We start from the raw sequence: 23,799 nt of genomic DNA, 5'->3' as shown, positions 1-23,799 counted from the left end.
CATAGCCTGTTAGTGGGGTTTCAGCACTGAGCTCACCTGTTTTCACTTCAAGAGGAATGGCAGATAAAGCCCATATTTCTGTTTATATCTGCTTAGATTACCGAACACAGTGAAAGATGTTTACCTCTTCTGCATATAGGCACCTCCAGAGGTGGTGAAAGGTAGAGTGTACTAGTGAAAAAATAATTGCCAGCTGAATCAAGAAGTATTTTAGACTTTATATTCCTGGCAGAATTAGTGGCTTGTAGGCATCCTGGGTTACCTGTTGGAGCCACTCAAATTCCTGTTGCAGAGAATTACATGGCAAGAAATAAGAGTTGAGAATTTCTGTAGATCTGTAGATGTGGCATTAGACTCTGGGACATGCTTTAAGGCAGTGTGACTATGCAGGTCTTCTTCAACCACCTTTGGGGACGTGCTTTCCTCTCCAGCAACGTCAGCAGGAAGTACAGAAGAGTTTGTGGGGTTAAGTCTGGCAGACGTGGTCCTGCGAGCGTTGCCTCTGCATGTTGCCCTGTTTTCCTGTGTGCCTTCATCTTCCTGTAGGGAGAGGGAACCGGGGTTGGTGGGTAACAAATCTTGTGTGTAGAGAGAACAGGTTATGTCAGGGCTCTTCTATGCAGTTTCACATCTTGTCATAAACAGTTTCAATCTTTAAGTAGACATGAGGCATCAGGACAAAAGTTCTTTCATTCTTTTGACAGTTCTAGACATTATGCTGTTAGCTAAGGACTGGAATTCTTGTTTTATTTGCTGCTAGTGAAGGCTCTGCCATGAATGGAGTAACTGGAACACCCTCAGGGTTTTAGGCATGCAGTAGAATGTTAGGCTCATTTATAGTTGGTTAATATTGTCTTTCCAATCCTTACAGCTTTAATTCTTTCTAATAAGATCAGTAGATCTGCAGAAATTGATGAACACCAAGTCTAGCAATTTTCTGTGTGCCACTTAAAAGCAGGCAAATGGATTTGTCAAGCCTTGCTGACAGCTTGAATTGAAAGTTCTGTTGAGGGTGTACTTTCCCTTCACTTTCACCCAGATGATGATTTGTACTCTGCAACATGGATTAAGGGAATCACGATCAGTATTATGGATTTCTTCTTGAGACTGCAAGAGCTTAAGAGCTGTTGGAATCATCTCTCCTGAATGCATTTCATTTTGTTCCCCAGGACTTGCAGTGGTATTTGTCTTCCAAGTTGCATATTGTCTCCTTAGGAGTTGAAATCAGTTCATGTGTCTTTAAAGCTTTATTCTCATGAGTTCAGCTTTGCACAACTCTCCCTGCACGAGCAGAAAACCATGCACGTGGGAGTTTCCAGGACAGCATGGAGGGGGTGTCTCTTGATAACACTTTCTGGGTCTGTTGTATTGGATTGACTTGAATTTAGCTTCCTGGTGGGTTAGGACAGAAGATTGTTGGAGACTCAACAGATTAGTCTGGACACTTCGCCATGTAATGTTAAAGTGTTGATACATGTTTTCTTTACTCAGAGTCTTTTGCAAAGACTTATACGTCCTCTCTAGATTTTTACAACAGATATTTCATAGCCCCAAGAGTGGATCCTCGGAGTCATCTATCTCAGGCTTGGCTCTCAAAAGAGTAATTCCACTGGATTGAAGAGGCAACTGTTTGAAATTCAGGAGACTATAAAATTGATTCTTCCATAAAGAAGTAATTTGTGGTAAATGGTGTAGTCCTCTGGACAGCCATTCACTCATTTTATGTGACTGGGACCCTTAAAACATGGTCAGAAAGATTAGAGAAGGACATCTCTGATCTGTTATTTATCAAGCCAAGAAAACTTTCTTTTTGACAATACAGCATCTGGAAGCAGACCCAGCCAAACACACCACCTTACTCAAGGCTTCTGGGACGAGGGTAAATGCAATTCTAAGAAAAGTGTGGATAGGGTTGTGGAGTTTGCCAGAAGATTCTGGAATACTTAACCAGCTTTTCTGTATTTAGTTGCATATTCTCTGGGGAAGCAGCAATGCACTGTGTTACCCCAGAAATGTGGGAGATCCAGGCAGGGTTGCAGGGAACTGAATTCTGGCAAGTAAAATTGGCTGGCATGAGCCTCCTCCAAGAAAGTATCTTCCCAAGAAGATGTTAGTCACCTCTCAGGTGACAGCTGGCATTTACATGCTGTGTCCTTGCTCTGGCAGTCTGTAGGCTGAGAAGGAAATCAGAACTCTTACTGGCCAAAGTGCCAATGCCTTCAAACAAAAGCAGTTACTATAGTCAGCATTTGAATGAAGCAGTGCATTAAATTGAAAGTAAGACAAGCTGTCAATATATATCTGATTAGCTTCTATCATAATGCTGTTTCTGGTATTGGCCTTATTACTGTCCTTCTCCAGTGCTTCTAACAGCTAAAATATTTCTTCTTGAATATTTCATCTTGTTTAATATTACTGTGTGTGCAGTCCTTAAACACATTTGTCCTTGGTTTTGTCCTGCCAAGGCATCGTGAGAGACAGGAAAAGCAGTGATGTGGTTGGGAGCACAGGTGGTACGAGGCTGTCTGCTTGTCACCTCTGTTGGCACTATGAGGCACCTGGAGGAGCAGCAACCAGGTACCATTCATAAGTTTGGAGGTGTGTTTTTCATAAGTTTGGAGGTGTGTTTTCTCTTCCAGGTAGATTTACTGCAGTCTTTTTAAAAGTAATGAGTGTTCCCGATAAACCTTGATAAAGCTCGTTGCTACATTAGCATTTGTTCTTGTTAGATATGAGTACTTAGATATTCCAAATGACCTTTCCAGACATGTTCTTTCAAGGAGAAACAGCTCATATACTCTTCATAATAAGCTGTTATTCTCGTTATTTCATCAGAATATAAATGGACAATGATGCACTTTGTAAGGTAGTAAAATATATTCTCTGCCCCCAAGAGATTCCTTATAAGCAGAAATAGTAAAAAATGGAAATGAAAGGATAGGAATTATGTAAATCAAACTAAGCAGTAGCTTAGGTATTATTTTGTGTTTATTTCAGTACTTGTATGTTCAGTGACTTCATGATACGTGCCTGTGGTGAAAACATCTTAACTATCACACTGTTTTAAAGGCTAAATATTTTTAGAGAAAACTTGAAATAAACTGAAACACCAGCAATTTCATTAACATATCCAAACAGTAGAAATCAACATGAAAATTCAATTTTAACATGTCTGAGTCAGAAGAAATAATACAATATACCTTTTTTAATATTTGTGAAGTGCAATATAATGGGTAAACAGAATTCTCCTACAGAATTACTTGTTTCTTCATGTCACATTCAGATCACTGCAAGCAGGGAAGCTGTAAAATAGTTTACAGTGATGTACCACTGCTTGGAACTTGGAGAGCTTAGAAGTGTGTTTAAAAACTGTAATTTATCACATTTTAGTTTGTCTTAGCTAAACAAAATCTATTGCAATAACACACAATTTTAAAGGTTGAATTGCTATGAGATATTGAGTGCTCCTGACCAGCTTTAGAAAGAGATTTGCACTGAAAACTGACTTAGCCATAGTAAAGAGCAGTTAAACTTTTATCACTGTCACATTTATAAGTCTGAGCCTCCCATTAATGCAGGTGATGGCTGCAGCCATGGCATTATGTTCACCTACCACCCTCCCAGCTGGAGGCAAGGGGATACCCTAAAGAAATGAAAATTGATGGTTCCTCTAGTAACTAAAGCCTCTCTTGGCTCTTGTTGTTTCCTAAAATTAGAAAGGGATTAAATAGGAAAATTGGTTAATTGTCACCTTCTATTTTTTCCTATTGAGCAGGGTTTTAGTAGCCTTGTGCTATGAGTTGGAGAAACTTGAAGACATGCTGGTGCAATAATAAGGATAAAGCATTTCTCTTTATTATGGTCAGTTACTGCTAATCTCCTTTTAGAGTTTTAACTGGGATTTATAGGGATTCATTTGTGGTTTAGATTTGGAGATAATTAAGTACCTTTCTGCTGCAAAGAAGAAATGGAGAGAGAATTGGTTCAAAGCTGGAAAAAGATTCCTGTACTATCGCATGTATTAAACTTCCTTTTATTTGGTTGTCACCCCAATAGGAGTGATTAGTGGGTTGTAAAGAAAGAAAATGTATTGCATTACATCTATTAAAGCATGTTTTATATGTAACAGTAATTAAAATATAATTGAAATCATGAGTTCTTCTAATTATTGGCTTTACATAATGCATAGTTAAAGAGTGAGCATCTATAAATGTGTCTTTTTTTCACACATCCAGAAATGGTTTGCTGGCAGCATTTTAATTAGAGATGGATTAGCTAAAATGCAGTTTAATCATTCTGTCATCAAAGGATTTAGACCTCATTAATTAGCTGTTGATAAATAGGTTTAAACTACAAAAAATTTAATTTAAAATATGCCAGTTGCGATCTAGAATTATTAGAGCTGGAAGTGGAGCAATGAGTCTCAGAAAAAATCTGTGCCATCTCTTTCCGTAATATTAAATTAAATATGAAACGTAGGCCAGTGCAGAACTTTGTTCTGTCTTGTTAGTAATGGATGTGATTCCAGGTGGTCTTTGGAATCGGTGAAGAGTTAAAACAGAGACTTTTTGAATGATCATTGTGTCGTAATGCAGCGATAGGATCCATTTTCCATTTACGTACTTAGCAAAGATTGAAAACTATTCAAAAATCCTTCTGCTCTGGAAAATGGATGAAAACAAATCCCGTTCAAGGGTTCATAGCTCCTCCTCACTGTAGAGGAGCAGAGCAGGAGGAGCCCTCTGCGTCCATGCAGCCTGGCAGAGGCAGGAGCAGGAAGGAGCATGTGGAATGGGCACAGCACAGGCCAAGTTCCCACCTTCAAACTGCGTGCTGCTGGGGCCAGTGCTGAAGGTCCCAGCTGGAGAGCAGCGAGTTTACAGTGCTGGAGAGCAGCGAGTGAGCCTTCTCCTGCTGTGGCACACGGGGGCTGTGGCTGTGTGGGCAGGAGCATGGTCATTCACATCAGCTCCGTTTCACTGCCTGCGCTGCTCTAACCACAGCTGGAATTCCAGCCGTGGCCATCTCTCTACTAGGCAGGCTTTGTCAGTCCCTTACCTCGTGGGGTTCTTGGCCAGGCTGGAGCCCTGCTCAGCGCCCTGGGTAATCCCTCTTTGTGCTCCCTGTAAGAGCCCCTGGGCTGAGCTGGCAGCTGTGCAGGAGGCGCATCCCGTGCCAGCACAGCACAGCGCACACCTCCTGCCTCTGAGCCGCTGCTCATCAAAAACCAAAAGGGGAGATAGACCTTGACTTACAAACCTGTCAGAGTTGACATAAAACCTTTTTATTTTGAATATCTTAATCAGCTCATTTACTATGGAACACTAACTGTATTTCAATAGGATTGATAGTTAAGGATTTCGGTAGTGTAATAGTCATAATATTTGAATCCACAATCAGCTGAGTTTTGTGCAGATGAATCAAACGCTTCTGACGAATGATAAGTGATTCTGAGTAGAGTTAAAAGAGTTTCAGGAAAAGAATAATTTGACAACCATACCTGAAGACATTTTTAAAGGCTTCTTAAGTGTTAATTTAAAGATTGACTTATTGAAAAGTTGTATTTACAGAGCATTCTTGGTAACTGTCCTATCTCTAGGGTACCCATTCCGTTGTCTTGCCAATCTTCTGGAAAAGCAGCAGCTGAGTAGGAGGTTATAGGCTTACATAATCATTGCATTTGAACATCGGTAATGAAATGGCTTCACTGAACTTCTGTAAAAAAGCGTAACTTGACGAATTTTCAGAGTCAAAGAGATGTGGCACCAATGTAGAATCAGATGAAAGACAAATCACGTGAGTGTCCATATGCACTTCGTTAAAATCATATCTTTGAAAGCTCTTGCCCTTTCCTCATACTGGAAAAAGAAAAAAATTGGATTAAACTCCAACAGTCCTGTTAGAAAAAAACTTAACGTCAATCTGTCTAGAAGGCAGAAGGGGAGATCATTCCACAGGAAATCTTAAACTACTGCAGTATCAGAGTCATGTTCTCTGACTCAAAAGTCAAAATTCAAAAATTCTAGGTTTGCAAATTGATGGGGGAAAAATTTCTTCATGTGGAATAGATAAAAGGAAGAGCTATGAAAACAAAAGCAAAAAGGAAATGTCTGTGTGTGAGGAAAATACAACTGCTGGTTCTCTAAATTCACCAGCCTGTGTAGCTTAGACAAAAAGATGAATTATCAGCTCATGTCATATAAGCTCTTCAGTTATTCTTTACATAAGACAGGTAATTTATAATTCCCAATTATGCAATTAAAATGCTAATTACCCCTCACCTAAACTCTCTGTTCTTGAACTGATTTTATCAATTACCTTCAATCATTGCAAATCATATATGACATATGTGTCAGTGCCAAGTTTTGTGTTATTTATGGACTTTCTGTTTCGTGTGTCTGGTTTCCAGGCAGTATTAATGGCTTTACCTTTATGGGCTTTGCTTCCTGAAGAAATGGTATTCCTTCTGATTTGGGTTGTTTTGTATCTTAAAATATATCTGCATTTTAGGGTAATCTTACTCTGTTCCTGCCCTGAGCTCTGGCTTGTGATCCATTTTAGTACAGAGAAGTAACGCACTTAGAAATCCCAATATGAATTATTTATTACAGAGATGAGCCCGCTTACTTCTGGGTTGCTTCTGTGCAGCTCTTCCTTACTTCATCAATGTTCTACTATATTTGCATTCATGTACTGCCAGTTTCCTGTGCCATACCTGCTTGGAAAAGTTACACTTCTCTCCCTGCTGAACTCAAATAACATGGGTCGCTTTTAAGATTCTGTTGTTATGTAGTGTTTGCTGCACATAAAGAAAAATAACTTATTTAAAGAGAACACAGCAAAAATGAGAACAGAACCTAGATGTTAGAATTCAGAAGGCATTTTTAAACATTCAGTACATTTTTTAAAATGTCACATATTATTTCTGCTTGTGCATGATACAAATTAGGATAATTGAAAATAGAGATGCTTCAAAGTATAGCTCCTTTCAGTATCTCTGGTTGATGTAAGCTTCAGCAGCTCTCCTCTCTGAGCATGCAAAATAACCCAGCCAGGGATTTTAATCTAAAATTTTCATTAGGAGTAGTGTAACCTGTTAGTTTAGGAAGTCGATGCACACAAGTGGCTTTGTTTCCTTTGTTCATGAGTCTGCAAGTTCTGTTCTAAACAATTTCCAGACATAAATCATGATGTATATTGTCTCCAAGGTGTTGAATAACTTTGCTCATCTGCTCATCATGCTATTTTTCTTGTTTGGCTGCAAATTAGTAATCCATTGTTTGTTCATTAATAGTAAGTTGGATTATTCCTCCTACACTTCTCCACTCTCTTTTACCCTTTTGCAACGAAGTACTGACTTTTATGTTTGCTTTTGTTTAACAAAACAAAACAACCTGAGACATATTTGCAGTGCTGCAGTGTGCTGTTGTGAACTAAATGAAAATAGGATTAGATAGGCTAAGCCTTTAAGCATCTAGTTGCCCATGGAAAATAAATTACATTAGCAGAGTAAGTAGGTTAACAAAGAGAAATGCTCTGTTTTTAAGAACCTCACTATGTCTAGTGTGGGATTAAAGGAAACACTGCTCAGCTTGCTCCTGTATTCACTGATGGACTGTTACTCACACCTGCATTCTTTCCTCTGAGCATGTTTGTTTCAGCCTAGTTGGATGTTAAGTATAAAGGCTTTAGTAATCATGGGCAAATTATATTTACTGTGGTTCAACAATTTGTGGGGTTTGGGCTTTATAGCTTTCTTATGTGGTGATTTTTATGTGTCTAAATGATCAAAATAATGGATTTCAGTCCTGGTATTACTAGAGAGATCAGCTTTGGAATATTTGGCCTTCTGTGAATGCTTTAGAAAGGCTTTGGATTATAGCCTGTATCATGGATATGCTTCATATTTACAATGCACAAAAGCATAAGGGCACATTCTAGTTGTAATACAAAAGTAATTCAGTGCACAGGTAACTAATAGATATTCACCTACATCTTCCAACTGTAGTCATAAAAATAAAAGAAGTAACGAGAGAAAATCCTCCAAGTTCTGTCCAGAGCTCTCTTAAGTTACTGTGGTTTCCAGTTTATAATTCCAACCCACCTGCTTGCATTTCAAGGCAGCTCTCAGGGGCTATGTTCAAAGAATACTATTTTTGAAGTATACAAAGGTTTCTTTTTATTAGGCAACTTTCTCAAATACATGTTTTCAGTATAAACACCATCATGAGATACTGACCTACAAGTGTCCTTGACTCTTCTGTACTTGTATGCTTCACAGGGCAAATTGACAGCAGAGCTCTCTGATACACAATCTAAAAATGGGATTCTTGAGCTACCAGTCCCCAATGTTCTAGATGCAGTGTCTGGGAATAATGAACAGGATTATTCCGTGGTTTTCTCTCTCTCTCATCAGAAACCTTGGGATGAGTAATTGTTCCTGCGGCCTCAGGTGATGTGCATGTCTCATTCTGCAGCACTTTGCTGTGGTGACCGAGGGTGTGGGACCTGCAGAAGATGTCACTGAGGAATGTCTTGGGCAGTGTTATAGAAACTTGGCAAGGTGTTTTGTTTTTTTTTTTTTTTTTTTTTTTTTTGTCAGGCATTGCTCAGATATTCTTGCTGCTCTTAGTTCCTTATGTATCTCTCTTTTCTCCATGTTTATTATGCTTTTTAATTGCATTTCTTTCTGGTTTTGTAAGATACAGGTCAAAATGCTCAATTGGATTTTTATTTAAAATTTGAACCTTTTTGATCTAGAGGTGTCTTGGCTTCAAGAGTGAACAGCTGAGAAATGCCAATTTTGCTTTCTTATAAATATTTCTTATAACTCAAGGAAAGCTGAAGATAAGAATTAAAATTAGAGGTTATTTATGTACTCATTTTGGGAAATAAAAATAACGCTGCTGCATGTGTATGGATATGTTGTATTCTAGTGGTGAGGAAGACCTGAAAATAAGCAAAATGTGAGAGCAATCAGTATAGATAGTTCTATTCCTCCCACTTTATATGTCTTTATTCTGTAAGTTCACTTAAATTAGGAAAACTGTTGACATTAAACCACCTTATTTAATGCTTTTCCATTCATAGCACACACGTGATTGTAGTTGTAAATGCGCATTAGATAGCAGTAAAACTGGACCAAAGATGACCATAAAACACAAACATCATTGTCAGAGTGATTCTGATAATTTGTCAGAAAGACTGTTCATTGAAGATTTTACTTGAATGGCTTTTTAGGCTGTTTGAAGTTGAGGCTCTTTAAGCATTCTGGAGATTTGTTTGGATGTACACAGTACTCCATAGGATCTGAACCATAGCAAGTACCTACTTGTTCTGTTCTTTCTGCTGGTGAATAACCCAGTATTTCTGAAAGGGGAGTTTTCTTCTCTCAAGTCAGGTCAGTCAGTGAGGCAGTTGAGACTCAGCAGTGGGGTTAACATTGTCCTGTGCCTCAGCAAATTTGCAAGGAGGGGAACTGCACTCATGTCAGATTTGCTTGAGGTTGATGGTGACTGATACCTGGGGCTTTTTAAACTGATGGAAAAAACAGCGAGTTTTTAAAAAGTGCCTTATCTCCCTGCATATTGTCAGTCAAAAGAAGTGATGGCTTTGGGGGAGAAAAAACCACACCAAACCCAGGATGTTCCTCTACAGAGCAACAGCAACAAACCAATTGTGTCCAAAGCAATGCACTGCTCAAACTCTGGCAAAGCTGTCTGCATTTGACAGGTGACATGTGACAAGCCAGTGCACCCGTGGTTGATCAGTGTACAGCACTGAGGCCATACGTGCCCTCTGGAGAAATACTGCCCAAAACATGGCAGGAAGCCTTGGAACCCCTGCAAGGAGAAGAGAAAGAGCTGCTTCATTTCTGTACCTGTGTTGGTTGCATTAAAAGCTCAGGGCAAAGCATCCAGCACTAACATGCAACTGGCTGAACACACATATCCTTCAATCAAAAAGAGCAGGAGAAGTTCAGGATGCAAGATTTGCCATGTATGCGGAGTGCCAGATTAAATTATATTCCATCCAACTATTTCAGACTTTATGCTTTCATGTTGCTCTTATGGATAAAGGTTCTTACAGAGTGTAGACAGTGAAATCTTGGTGTGGTAAAGTCTAGTTGGCAGAATTTGCATTAAATTCAGTGCAAGTTAATGGGACTTTACCTACAAGTCTTGGCACCTTCTCTAACTCCATATATACACTTCGTAGCTTTGAAAATCCAGCCTTTGTCATCAAAGGCATATCCAATCCTTCATTTATCTCTGCCACATTATACAAGGACGTTGGCTTTCTCTGATGGAAAACTTGGATATTTTTTCCCAATTGCATGAATCATACCCTGAAAAATTAAATTCAAAAAAGTGATATGAGTAGTTTTACTAGCAGGAAACTCGTCACCTGGCAAAGCTGTACCATCATCAGCTCAATCACATAGCCTCTTGTCTCTTAGTCTTAAAAGGAAGTCCACGATGTTTGATGAAAACAGAAACAAAGTTCAGGCAACAGCTGGACTACACAAAACATGTCTTAATTTATTGATTGATTTTTACTGCTGGTCAGGGAGTACTGCAAGAAGTGACTACTGTTACTGGCTGCACAGTTTCTTATTAATTGCAGCTATGAATATGTGATCCACATATTGTCATATGGAAAAAAAAAAAGCAACAACATTGCTATCCTGCATCACTGATGATGGAAAGATACTTAGAGCCTTCATTATTTCATTTTTACATTTCATTTTTAAGCTCTTTATAAGATTACTGGAAGTTGCTGTGTAGAGGACATAGTTTATTCAATCATTTACGGTGAAGGGTCTGTAAAAGACAATAAAAGTTGTTTCCTAAAATGTAACTATACATGCATAACTGTATAATTATTGTGCAAAATGTTTGTGTATAGTGTCATGTCTTACAGGGTAAACCTTGCCTGCAAGCAAATGTTTCCATATGAAATGTCCATTTCCATGAAAGAATGTCTGTGTCAGAAAAAATGACAGTTTAGGTGATAAATTTTATTAGCTCAGTTTAGTGATATCTCTGCTGGGTTCTCACCGTGTCAGAGCTTCTCCTTACCTTCTCTGGCATTTGACCTACTCATTGCCATTATTCATTTATGGGCCAAAACAAGCTTAGTATTTTCTGCCTTGTAAACCACCACAGTATTTTGAACAGAAAAGAGATCTTGTAAACAGGGTGTCTCTCTATTGAGTCTCTAAATTGAATATTTTCTTTTTTCATATGTCATTAATTTGTCTGTTTTCTTTTGTTTCTCTTTAAATACTGTCATTTTGTGTAATTTTAAATTCCAGTTTAGATTTACAAACATGTAATGTCTTTAATATCTTTTGAATTTGCATCGTGTTCTGTGGCTTGCTGCTGAAGAAGGACAAAATCACAACATCTCTATTCTTTGAATAGCACCATTATCACTCCGTGTTAATGAAATGATTTCAGTATTACAAGAAATGAGGGTTTGGAATTCATTCAGTATTACAGGGAGTTGGATTGTAACTAGAGCATATTTCAAAAAGAATAAAAGGATCCATGATATGCGCTTAGCTCGTAAAGCACCTAATCCTATATTAATTGTGCTTGGGGCACATCTGCCCTCATGTGAAGGGGACTTTGACAGTGAAAATGAAAATACTGTAATGCTTTTCAAGGCCAAACAGCTCCTCCAGCAGGATGGCAGTGAAAGAGGAGTTCCATGGGCTGTTCTCCCTTCCCTGTCCCAAACACACACAGAAGCAGACAGTGCTGCATTGTACTTTCCTCTATAGGCTGCAGGAAAATGGGCCTCCTGTTACCAGATGGTCCTTTTGCTCTTAGGATTGAGATTGTGCTAAATTTTCCCCGTTTTTGGACAGGGAAAGATCCTAGAGGTATTTAGGTACCACGGTCTGAAATTGAGTAAGTCTTATGTTTTCTCAGACAAGAAAATCTGAGACTGCCCGTTCTGACCCAGACTGTGACGCACAGAGTACCTGGTTTGCTGTGAAGGGAGAGCTCTGCTGGCCTGTGGAGAGGAGGGTGAACGGCACAGTCAGATGCAAATCAGGCTTAGGGGATATTTAGTTCAGCATCCACCAGAAGGTGTCTGTGAGGTGGTAAAAAATGAGACGGCTTCTGCTGAAATTATTTTGAAGAGCTTTGACCAGTCTGGCAAGTTCCACGATGGGCTGGTTGGACTTCCCTTTTCCTGAATCTACATGACATAGATTGAGGGCTGCAGGATTGAAAAGAAGGATCATGGATGAGATGGTGTACCTGAAATGCAGCAGTGCAGTGGTTTTCTCAATTCCACTTCAGAATTTAGCTTTACCAGCTTCAGCATTTTAACTGTTACCATCCTGTTTTTCCTGGTCAGATGAGCTCTCTTGCCAACAGTAATTTCCCTCCTGGTGTGGAGCTGTTAGAAAGCGGTTGCCATTTGAGGTCACCGAGCCGCACTCGAGCCCCTCTTCTCTGGAAATCGCGTGCGGCTCTGCAGGGCTGCTGAGCTCTGTGTGTGGGGCAGTTGGAGTGTTCAGCTACGCAGAAATGGGCAGAGAGCCTTGTTGGGCAGCTGGGGATTTACACCAACACAGCTGTACTCAAGCAGAACTTGTTTTTCTCCCTGTCTTGGAGTGATTTTGCATAAATCATTGATTACCACCTTTGTTTCTTTGCAGCCTGTTCCAGCACTACTGCTACACTCGAGGTGGCATGCGCCACACTTCCTACACTTGCATCTGTGGCAGGTAAGAGCGTGATTTACGCTGATCTGTGTCATCTTTATCATCAGTTTCCCTCTGGATATTGGTAAAATTGATCCTTTTAGGCACGTCATGTGTTTGTAAATGCCACCAGAGTGAGTTCTGACCTGTTTTCACTGGAAAAGACAGAGGTAAGTGGCTACCTCTGTCTCCTGAAGACATAACTTGGTAATAAATTCTGCTGCACTCCAGAGGTTTTCCAATGGCTGCTGCTGCTGCCAAGATTGTGTTTATGCTTGCCCTTGTGCAGCAGTTGGCTTTTCTTATTAAATAGCATCTTGGAGAAAGGCTTTAGAGCTGTTCTCTGTTGCTCAAAAATACATTATTTGAAATACACCTTAAGTATTTCTTATCATCCTCAAAATTCTTTGTCTCAAAGATTAGGATGCAATTAAACTAATCTCATTGGAATTTGGAATTTTTTACTCTCTCTGCTTCTTGCTGAACAGCTAGTGTTGAAGGGCACTGTGTTTGGGAAAGTAGTATAAAAGTTCTCCCTGCAGTTGTAGAAATGCACAAGAGAACAGTTTGGGATACATACTGAAGAACAGCTGTGTGCTTCATGCAGAGATTAATCTTACTTAGTGAAATTAATCTAATCAGAGATGTATGACAGTTAGATGAGCCATATATGTTGGTGTATATGTTCCACTTGTTCTGCTGCTACTTAGAAACATTTGCCCTCCACTGAGGTCACATACACTCACAAAAGTTGATTTTTATGTTAATGACAATAATGCTATATTGCTTTGGAGGTAATAAGAACAATTAGCACCTTCCCTTCTTTCTGCAGTTTACTCAATTGCTTATTTGTAAATGCAATTTTCCAATTTATATGCAAAATTGCAGCAGGAGCATGAGCAGTTTTATGGCAAATTGTGTATCTAAATTGTCTGTAAAGTTTCCTGGTTTAAGCACTGTTGTATAACTTGAGAATTAACATCCTGGTGAAATGAGACTCCATCTCTAAGCTTTTATCACAGACAGTGATGGTTGATTTTTCACAGCCTTGCAGACTTCACATTTGCTTACAGTGGATCAGAGCCTGTGCTGCAAGTTCTGGTTTGGGTTCTGGTGGTCAAATCACTTTGCTAAACCTTTAGTCAATTTAGTCAATGCTTGTGTAGAGGATCCTTGTGACCTGTGGGAGCAGGACTGAAGAACCCAGGGGCTGCATTAGGTGTCTTGAAGAGCCCTGGAGGAGGAAAGAGCCAACAGTGTTGGGTGCTGCCAGGAGCTCCCTGTGCATCCTGTCGTGCTCTGCAGGGCATGGGGCTGGTATCAGAGCTGCTCTGAACTATTGGAGGATTTAAAGCATAGAGAAGGGCTGTCCTTGGAATGCAAGATCCAAACAACATTGTGACTCATGTCATTAGGAGCTGGCATTGTATCCTACCACTAGAATTGAAAGTGCAGGCAAACTTGTATTTAAAAAAAAAAAATTACATGAGATAGTAATTTACAGACAAAGGTTTTTGTATTCTATGTTCTGACTATGAGTGATGGAGTAAGAATGAATAATATTAACAGTTTTAAGCCAGCTCCTAATAAATGAATGAATTCAATTAACATAATAATGACAAAAATAATAGACTTTTTTAATACTGTGAAAATGTCATGCATTGTAAATATTTCACTTAACTACATTTACAGCTAAAAATAGCTTTTGCAATTAGGATTTTTGAATGTTTTATTCTATTCATGCTGAATTTTGTATTTTCCCGAACACTTAAAATGGGCATATTTTGACAGGATCTTTCCTTTTTAGATTACAGACCTGATAGTATTTTTCATAGAAAAGAGTAATCCTTTGAAATAAAACCCAAGTTTGTTATTCAAATTCTTTCAAAAATATGCTCATTAAACTGGAAAGCAGGAGTAATCAATATGATATTTCAGTACAGAAATAAATCACTTGTCATGTGATGGGTACATTTACTTATTGCTGTCCCTGTGCTGTGTTATATTCTTGAGGAGATGCTAAATGACTGTTTGGTGGGACCAAAAATGCTTAATGTGTTCATTGTTATTATGAGAATAACAACACACGCTGATGAGTGTGACAGGGTGTTACCTTTCGAGATTAGTCCTGTAGTTAGTGACACCTTCAAATGCTGTCGGCTGGGGAATGGTTTAAAGTGCAGACATCACTGAGTGTCCTGAGAGGAGAATGGAAGCATTTGTTAAGCATGCTTGGATGTATTTCACACTCATCTGCAAAGTGCTGCTTCCAGGTAGTGTCCAGATGCTAATGAATGATTCACTGCAGCGCCTTAGGGTACCAAGGAACCATTTTTACAGATGGGAAAGTGAAGGTATTCCATTCCCAGTGTCCTGGTGATTCTAGGGTGGATGGCATCCGCTGGGAAGCAGGTACAGAGCTGGAGTTAGGTGTTGGTGGAGGCATTGGTTTCTCTGGAACCACCACGGAAACCATCAGCTCCTGCTTGTTACTCTCTCGTCTTAGGTTCAGATCTTCTTGACTCTGTCTCTGGGCAGATGACTGCTCTCATCAGATACTATCAGTTATTAAGAATAGCACTGTGCAGTGAAATGTCTTCTTCTATCTGAGGGTCACCATAAGCAAAGCTTTTTGGACCAGATTAGGATACTTACTGAATCTGCTTTTCTTTCACTTCAGTACAACTTTTTGAGATTTCATGCCTGAGATAAAAAAGTAGCAAGAAGGGTTAATGCTTTCTTCTGGGTTGAATCTGTGATGATGTAAGTCATGATGGAAATAGGTTCCAGTTTCAGTCAATGGTCTTTTGTTTTATCTTTAGATGTTCTAAATATAGAGCTACTAGCTACACTTTTTGTAGTGCTTGATGCTCAGCATAGCCCTATTAAAATATTGCTGACATCTCTCCTCTTCTAATAATCTGTTTTCAGGGTGCTTTCTGATCTAAAATGCATCTTGGGGGATTGTTTTCCTTTGCTAGTAATCAGAATCTCTAATTGCAGTTTGCATTCTCAGTGGTGTTAATTTGTAGCTCTTCTGATGCTTCGTGCAGTTCGTTCTGTAACAAACGTGTCTTCAACACTACTTAGAAACAAGTTATTAAACGGATACACAGAAACTTCTTGGAGGGTTTTACAGGTTGGCTGCCTGGAGGTGAGCATTGGCATCCTCGCGTGTGGTGATTTTCAGAAGTGCTGACGGAAAAGAAGGCGGCGATGCCAGTGATCCTCCCCGCAGCACTTCATCTCAAACCGTGGCTTGGGGTCCTAGTGCTCGACCTTGCAACTGTTGCCTCTTGGAAAAGAAAGAAGCAGCTTCTATGTGAAGGCTGATTTGCTTTGCCAGTACCTGAGGGGTTTTGTTTAAATTGTTTTAAAGCCCCCTTGAAAGGCTTGCTGAATCAGTGTAAACATTTTCTGGCTAACTGTAGCATTTACCTTGTTGGGTGCACATAATTTCTGTAGCAATGCTCCAGAAACATCTTCCTGCCCTCGTCTCAGGAGAGTGGTAAGGATGCACCCTGCAGGGGGATGGGACATGCACCTCTTAGCAGGAACCTGCTGGAGATTTCCATATTGTTGTCTTAATTTGGGTCAGTAGTGCATTTCTGAGTCAAACTCTCCCACTCATCCTCAGCTGCAGGGCCTGCTCAGAGCCAGGGATCAGTCCTGCAGTGCGTGTGCTGGATTTGTTCTGGATGAAAAGCTGCTGGGAGAGCTTTCAGGAGCAGGTCAGCTCTGGCATGGTTGCTGATGTGTGTTGAGCCCAGGGTATCAGTCCCAGGGGAGCAGACCTTCTCACACCAATGAATCCCAGCAGCCAAAGCCCTGAAGTGCACATGGTGTGCAGATCTGGTCTCCAGCACCAACTGTGCTCTCTGTGCTGTGATCCTCTGTGTGTGACAGAGCCAAGATGTGCCTGACAGATCAGGAGCCTCCAATGCCAACAAAGATTGTGCCTGCTTAACGCTTCACCAACGGTGCTGAAAAACACATCCTTCATGCAGCTCCCATCACAGCTGCTGCTGAGCCTAACAGAAATATTTTGTAAACTAAAACCTTTACATTAAAATGTGTAAAAGTAGCCCCTCATCTTTGTATTTGCAATGTGTTTTGTTGAAAGCATTTGTGCAGTTGTCAAATATGAGGATATGAGTTATTTATGCACTGGTATGGTGTTTGTCGTTGAGGGTGCCAGCATATCTTGATAAGTAAACGAGCTGTCTGCAAATACATAAGCATGGAGTCGTGCCCTTAAGGTTCATGATAATTTTTTGAAATTTGACCATAAATATATGCATGTGCTGTTTACTTCTCCTACTTTATCCCCAGTTTTGAAGGGAGATAAGGAGTAGTAACTGCAGCTAAAATCCCAACAAACTGCTGTGGAGAATGTATGTGCACGCTAGCTGTTGGTGGTTTTTTGTTATTTCTTCTGTTTTTCCTTAAACCCCAAACAATGTCATGCGAGGTCATTCCAGTTGCTTCCGCATGCCATCCTCACAGAATTTTCTCCCTCCACCTGGGAAGCAGTTCTGGAGGCAGGAAGTGCTGCTGCAGTGTAGGGGTGGGAGCAGTCTGCACCTCTGTCACCTGACGTGAGAGCTCAGGCTGGGAGCGGCTCCCGCTGCACACCGGTGCCTGGCACAGGAGGCCTTTTCTCTTGATTGCACTCCATTGCCCTATGGCAGATCTTTTCTTCAGATAGAGCAAACTAATTTTTGAAAGTGTCCTGGTGTGGAAAATATTCCAACAATGCCCAGGAGACAGAACATCTCAGAAAGAAGCTGATGTCTGTCTTCATCTTGTATACAGGCTTTCTAGGTCCGTTTTTGGCTCTCTGCACAGCAGCAGAGGTTCTCAAGTCCAGCTTCCAGCCAGTTGTGAAACTGTGCTTAAGCCATTGGACCAGCATCACCAAATGAATGTGTTGCAGCTTTAGTTCTGTGAGGGTTTTTAACTCTTGATTTAACAACTTTTAACTTCTCTAATATTTCTGTTTGAAGTGTGTATAATTTTATGAAGTACGTTTGTTTCAGAAAATCATCCTCGAGATTCTGAAATATCACCTTTTGCTGTCTTATTACATAGTGATTCTTGTATGCTTAAAAATAGTTAACACTAAATACTTAAGTTTGCAAAAATTCAATGTAGAATTATTCAGACTGTAAAAGCCCTCTGAGATCACCCTGTCTGTCCATGGACCCAGCAGTGCCAAGTTCTGCTAAACTATGTCCCCAAGTGCCACAGGTACATGTCTTTTTAAATACTTCCAAGGGACACAGTCCAGCCATTTAGATTGAAAGCCCACAGAAACTTACTACTTTCTACTCCATAATCATTGTTTATGAAATTATCTGAATGACTGATCATCTGTTAAATATCTAATATCACAAGCACTTCATGTATCTTATAGGTAATCTCTTTTTGAATACAGTGCATGCTCACTGTTTTTGTAATTGCACACATCAGAAGTCTAATATGAGAAGTATGTCAGATGTCAGATTTACTCCAGATACCACAGAAGATTGATTGAAATTGAGCCTCAGATCCCTGTCATACAAGATACAAAGCTGTTGCAGCATCACAGCTTGAAAGAACCAAATTTGAGCAGGGTGACCAATGAAAGGTTTTGATGAAAGCCGAGGTACAGGCTGGCGAGTGAGCTGGAGGGGTCGGAGAGAAGCTGCAGTAACCCTGTCCCAACGTGTGTATTTTAGGATGTGATGTAATTCTTCCAGCCTTTTGAAGAGAAAAAGCGAGAACATCTATCTGAAGCAAACAGTAAAAGAAAAATAGGTAGAGCTTGAGATCTTTATCAGCCTTTTAACTGACATTTTATAGACCCAGCGGAATATCAGTAGGCAAGAGAGGGTGCCAAGGCCAATTGTAGGTCACTTAGTGGATCATGGAACTTTAGAACAACAGAACAAGTATCCATCCTTCTCTGGATCTGTTTTATTCTTGTGAATCAGCAGTTTACTCTGAAAGGTTTCCAGGAATAAAAATCTTTTCTTTGCAATGTGATTTTTCAACAGCAGGTAAGAAAAGAGTGACAGTTTTCATCGTTTCTCCTGCTGGCATTGCAGGCTGTGAATGTTCCCCAAGCAGTGCATCCCCCTCCAGCAGAGACCACCTGTAGCCATGCCAGAGGGAAACTGGAGCTGTTCCCTCAAACAATTCAATTTTTCCAGCGCCGGTGGTTCCTAGAGTGTTTCAAATGTCAGATTTTACTCCAGTGGGAGTTAGCTTGTTTTATGCCTCAGACTACTTAACTTCAAATAGGGAAAAATAGCACTAAGTAATTAAAAATAAGCAAAACAAACAAGCAAACAAAAAACCACCACCAGAAAATAATAAATGGGTGTAAATTGAAAAACGACTTGTGTGTAATTCTCTCCTTTACACTGTCATGGACACAGGAAATATTCATGTGAACTGAGTTCCTTCTGCAGCAAGGTCCTGTCTTACAGCCAGAGTAGCAGAATTCCTGTGCCATGCCCATCTCTGCTGCACAAGGGGTGGGGTAGCTATTGCAGCCCACACCAGGGCAGGGATTGTGACAGCTCTCACAGGCTGCTTTTCATGTGAATGCACTGATGCTTACAGTGTTCCTTCTTGTCGTGTGAATGTGTGTGTTAATGTTTCTTCTTCCACTAATTGTGCTAATTTTCTTTTTTGCCCCTCAGTGGGGAGAACTCGTCTGTTTTGCACTACGGCCATGCTGGAGCCCCAAATGATAAAACTATTGAAGATGGAGACTTATGGTAAGTAAAAGGTTAGAGTTTGTTTGACATTTTTGGTTCACTACTGCTGTTTCCATACAGGAATTGTATGTACTCTTAGAAAAAGGATGACTGCATACCGATTAAAAGTCTAAATCTTTAAAATAGGAGATAGCTTTGCAGACCAAATCATTCTGGTTTCTTCCAAAGGTCCTGTATGCCTGAGTCTCCGGTTGAAAGGGATAAGGAGATATTGTTTCAAACACTTCTGCACCAGAGGCACTTAGAATTTAGTTTAAGAAATGGCCGTATTCTAAGTACAAGAGCAGTTGCAAATCTTGTCATTTGAGTTTGCTCTTGGACCTCAGATCTGAACCTCAGATCCAAACCTCAGCTCTGGTGGTGGGGTCGAGGATCATGAGAGTGTTGGCTACTTTTAGAGAACTGCATCAAACTGCAGAATGGATTAGATCTTACAAATGCCTATGTGCACGCAAGCACCTGACAAGAAAGTAGAGATTAGAATGTGTGAAGAGATCAAACTCGGTTCAGGTCAGGGAATGGTGTTTGTAGTTCTGTGCTGTGCCAAAAACTTCCTGTGAAGATTCGCTTCGAATTTAGTGATGTGTAATACAGCTGCAATGGCCGTAAAGTTTTCTCTATGTGTACTACATGTCCACATGCTTTGCAGTATCATTGCAGGTGAAAGCAGAGTGAATGGAAGCACCAAATACATTCCCAGAAATTGAGAGACCTATTTGTCTGATGTTTAATATATCAGATCACAACTTTCATACTTCACCTCCAAAGACATGGGTCAAAAAGCCTTTGTTACAAAAATGCAAAACTAGTTTTGGAGAAGTTAATCCCTGACATTCAGTGGAGGAATCGTATTGGATTACCTTTGTAGCCTGTGCAGGAAGAGTGTAGGTGTGTATTTTCACAGTGGAATGTAAATGTATGAAGAAAAGAAAATTAGTATTATCATCGATAAGCTCAAAACCTATTATGGAAAACAAATTGAATCTCAGAAGTTAAAAAACATTTCTTGTTGGCTAAAGTTCCAGGCACATCTTCAGGTGCTGCACAGTGAACTTCTGGAATTACAGATGGATAATTTCATTACAATGTTTAAAATCTTTTTAAAAAGCTTCTTGTACAATAGTTTATTATCTTCATCTGTGGTTAGTAGCTTACTAAACCCATCAAGTACTAAAGTTAATTTATTGCAAGGCAATAGTTTTGATTTATGATTATGTTGTGTCTGTGTAGATAATACACTATGAGCATTTTTTCATCAGGAAGGACATACCTACATAAAAGTGTGTCAGCTGTGTCATTCAGTTTAAAAAAGAAGGTGTGTGGCATACAGGAAATCTCAGCATACGTTTCTGAGAGAAGACAGGCCACAGTGCATGATGATATCCCATATTTAAAACTAAAGGTCTTTAAATGGTGAGGGAGACCTCAGGGTGAAGGGTATGTGCAGGAATTTTTCACTCACAGTCTCCAAGGACAGTTTAGGGGATGGCTGTAGTCCTTGCTAAACCACAAGAGCTCATACAAGACTCTTTGCAAACTCCTATTATCTGCCGTACTGGAAAAGTCTTTAAAATACATTTGGGTTTTATCAGCCTCAGGTGTCTGGGTGTCAGGAAACCATAACCTCCCAAATACATCGATCACTTCAGCGTTTCCAAACCGCTGAGCAGCACCCCTGCCTCAGCAGAGAGAGCAAGGTTTAACAGAGTCTGCAATAACCTCCTGCTGAAATGGTGTGGTGGCACCGTGCTCCTGCTGAGAAGATGTTCTCAGGTGCAGGTGGTGTCAGCAAAGGGTGCCCCAGATGCACAAACTCCTGCCAGGCTCCAGCCTTTCCCACTGGCTCATACTCAGCAGCAGACTCTGCTCCACACTGGCTTCTTAGTGTTGATTTTATTCTCAAGGGAGAATAAAAAAGTAAGAAGAAAAAGTGATTTAATTTCTGTAAAGACAATTTAAAAACTCACTCATTTTCCACAGTTAAGAATAGTGTTTCAGAAAAAGTCTTGAGGTGTAGCATACATGAGCAGCATACAAATTCTGCCAAGGCACTGCCTGAATGGTTTCACTGTGTGACTTTACAAATGTCTGAGTTGGGTGTAGAAGGGTGTGTGTGTTTGTGTGTGTGCATGCAGAGGAGGCATTAAAATGACAGTGTGCTGATTTCTCCGTGTATATTAGCATTTGTGTATTGGCTTTCAATTAAGCTTTTTAAAAGCTGTGGAGAGCCCTCTGTTGGATAGTCTTAGGAAGCCCTGAGCATGGGGAAAAAATAGACTTTCTTTTTGGTGAAAAAGAGGTAAGAGTATTTTAAGGGTTATTTCTGTTTCTGCCAGCGTTTTGGCATAACATTAATTTAACTATTCATAGAGTTGTATGTAATAGGATTGGAAGACTGGGTATTTGGTATGATTTTTAATAAATTATTCAGTAGAACTTCACGTCTTTTTCTTAACATTACTTAGTGGATATAAATAACATGGGTTTTGCAGAAATGTGCTGCTCAGTTCTTTTATGTACAAAGCAGTGCAGTGCAGTAAGTATCATAAATAAGTCAGCTAAGCACCTGAATATTAGAAAAAATACATTTGGAAGACTGTGGCTTTACTTCTGTGAAATGCTTGAGTGTATGCATTGTCTGCTCTTTTAAAAGTATGAGTGACAAGGATTTAGTTGTATCAAAAGAAGATCGTAGGCCAAAATATAGGTGATATTGCATTTTTATATCTGTTTTTAAGGCTGTTATTTTGACTTCTTTGTCAAACCTGTGGCAGGTTTAGAAAAGCCTGGCTTTATGATGTTCTTTTTTAAAAATTAACCTATATCAAATGGTTTATTGCATCTGTGAAAAACTGGTATGGAATTGCATCTCTGATACTGCATCATAATCCATGCTTTTTATAGGTACTTCTTCTGCACTAAAAGATCCCAGTGCAAAACAAAGGACTATCAAGGGAATTTTTGACACTTCTTGTTAATACACACTGTTTTGCTGAGCAGGGCTATCCTTTTCAACCTGTTTAATATTGAAGTAGCTATCTAACACAAAGCACTGTGATTGACAGAGAAAGAAATCAGTATTTTTAGGGAAGTTGAGGTGTTCAGGATACAGATATTTAATTGGAATGGATATTAAAAGCAAGTATTGCAATAGCAGCATGTCAGTGTTTGTGTAAATCATTCATGTACAACAGCATTCTGTGGTGAGCGTTGAAATTACCACTTTGCTCTAAACCAAGCACTTTCCCTAAGCAAGTGTCTGTTGTCTCTGTGGTCAGAAAGGCCGTCCAGATAAACGGGTAGGCTGAGTCACCATCATAGGCACTTGGCCCTTTTACTCAGTATTAACTATAAATAAAATCTTCTCCTTGGAATGTTGCAAATCACAGCTTGCAGTGATGATGTATGGCCAGGCTGTTCACAAATACTGATTTTCTTCTGTCACCTTAGAGCTGACAGCTTGGATTGGGACTGAGCCCTGGACAGAGATTCAGTGCATCCTCTCCTGGTATCACATTACTAACGGGATGCCCAGACCCCTTCTGTTTCTGTACTGAGACTGTAACCGCATCTGGCAGTCAGGAAAGTGCAGTCAGAAGCTAAAGTACTTGTTGTAGTTTGCAATCTCCTGCCTTTGCACACGAGAGGCTTCCAGCGTTTTGGAAAACCAAAGGTCTATCAGAGTTTGGTGAGGAGTAGAATGAAATTAAAAGCTGCTACTCAAGAAGACAGTAACCCAGATAAATTGAAGGAGTAGAGACCTGAGTCGTTTAGGCACAAATCAAGAGCAAATGTGCACCTGGAACTCCTGCTCATCGAATGGCAGCCCCCACGTGGGTCATTCTTCTGGGCACGTGTCTCATGAGCAGTTTTTGTTCACGCTGCAGAAAAGAAATTGGTTCAACTGTTAGAGGGCCCTTGTAGGAGGTGAAAATTCTGGTTTCAGCTCTCCTAAACTGACCTCTGACTTTGGCTGGAAGTTACGACTTGACCCTGGGAAACAGCACCCAGAACAAGTTCAGTAAGAGCCAGTGTGCTTCTGTGGAAAGCGTTGTCTCAACAAATCAGCATCTGCCATCTGGAAAATGAAAGCTTCCCTGAAAATACGGGAAGCAAATTGCCTTGGGTCCTCCTTCCTGCCTGCTGCCCTTGCCCTGCCCGTGCTGCAGTGTGGAGTCACACCATGGCTGGGGAGAGAGGGGAAGGGAGAGCACTGAACATCAAAGCCACGTGCAGCAGAGGAAGCCTGGGGCAAGGCAAACGTCTCTGCTCACCTTTACGGTCTGCTGGTTTGTTCTAGAAACCACC

At 40.2% G+C, this 23,799-nt stretch overlaps 1 protein-coding gene across 2 annotated transcripts in view; it reads left to right on the top strand.

The window, feature by feature from the left end:
• PEPD (peptidase D) overlaps positions 1 to 23,799 on the top strand; it is a 143,398-nt gene that overhangs the window by 68,209 nt on the left and 51,390 nt on the right. For both annotated transcript variants that reach the window (XM_040075573.1, XM_040075574.1), the window contains 2 exons: positions 12,680 to 12,748; positions 19,414 to 19,491. In XM_040075573.1, coding sequence (XP_039931507.1) covers positions 12,680 to 12,748; positions 19,414 to 19,491 — 147 coding nt within the window. The remainder of the gene's footprint in view (positions 1 to 12,679; positions 12,749 to 19,413; positions 19,492 to 23,799) is intronic.

The sequence above is a fragment of the Hirundo rustica genome, chromosome 11, assembly GCF_015227805.2.
Source record: "Hirundo rustica isolate bHirRus1 chromosome 11, bHirRus1.pri.v3, whole genome shotgun sequence".
Lineage (NCBI taxonomy): Eukaryota > Metazoa > Chordata > Aves > Passeriformes > Hirundinidae > Hirundo > Hirundo rustica.
The sequence above is the reverse complement of the archived record's forward strand: the minus strand, read 5'-3'. Positions and strand labels throughout refer to the sequence as shown.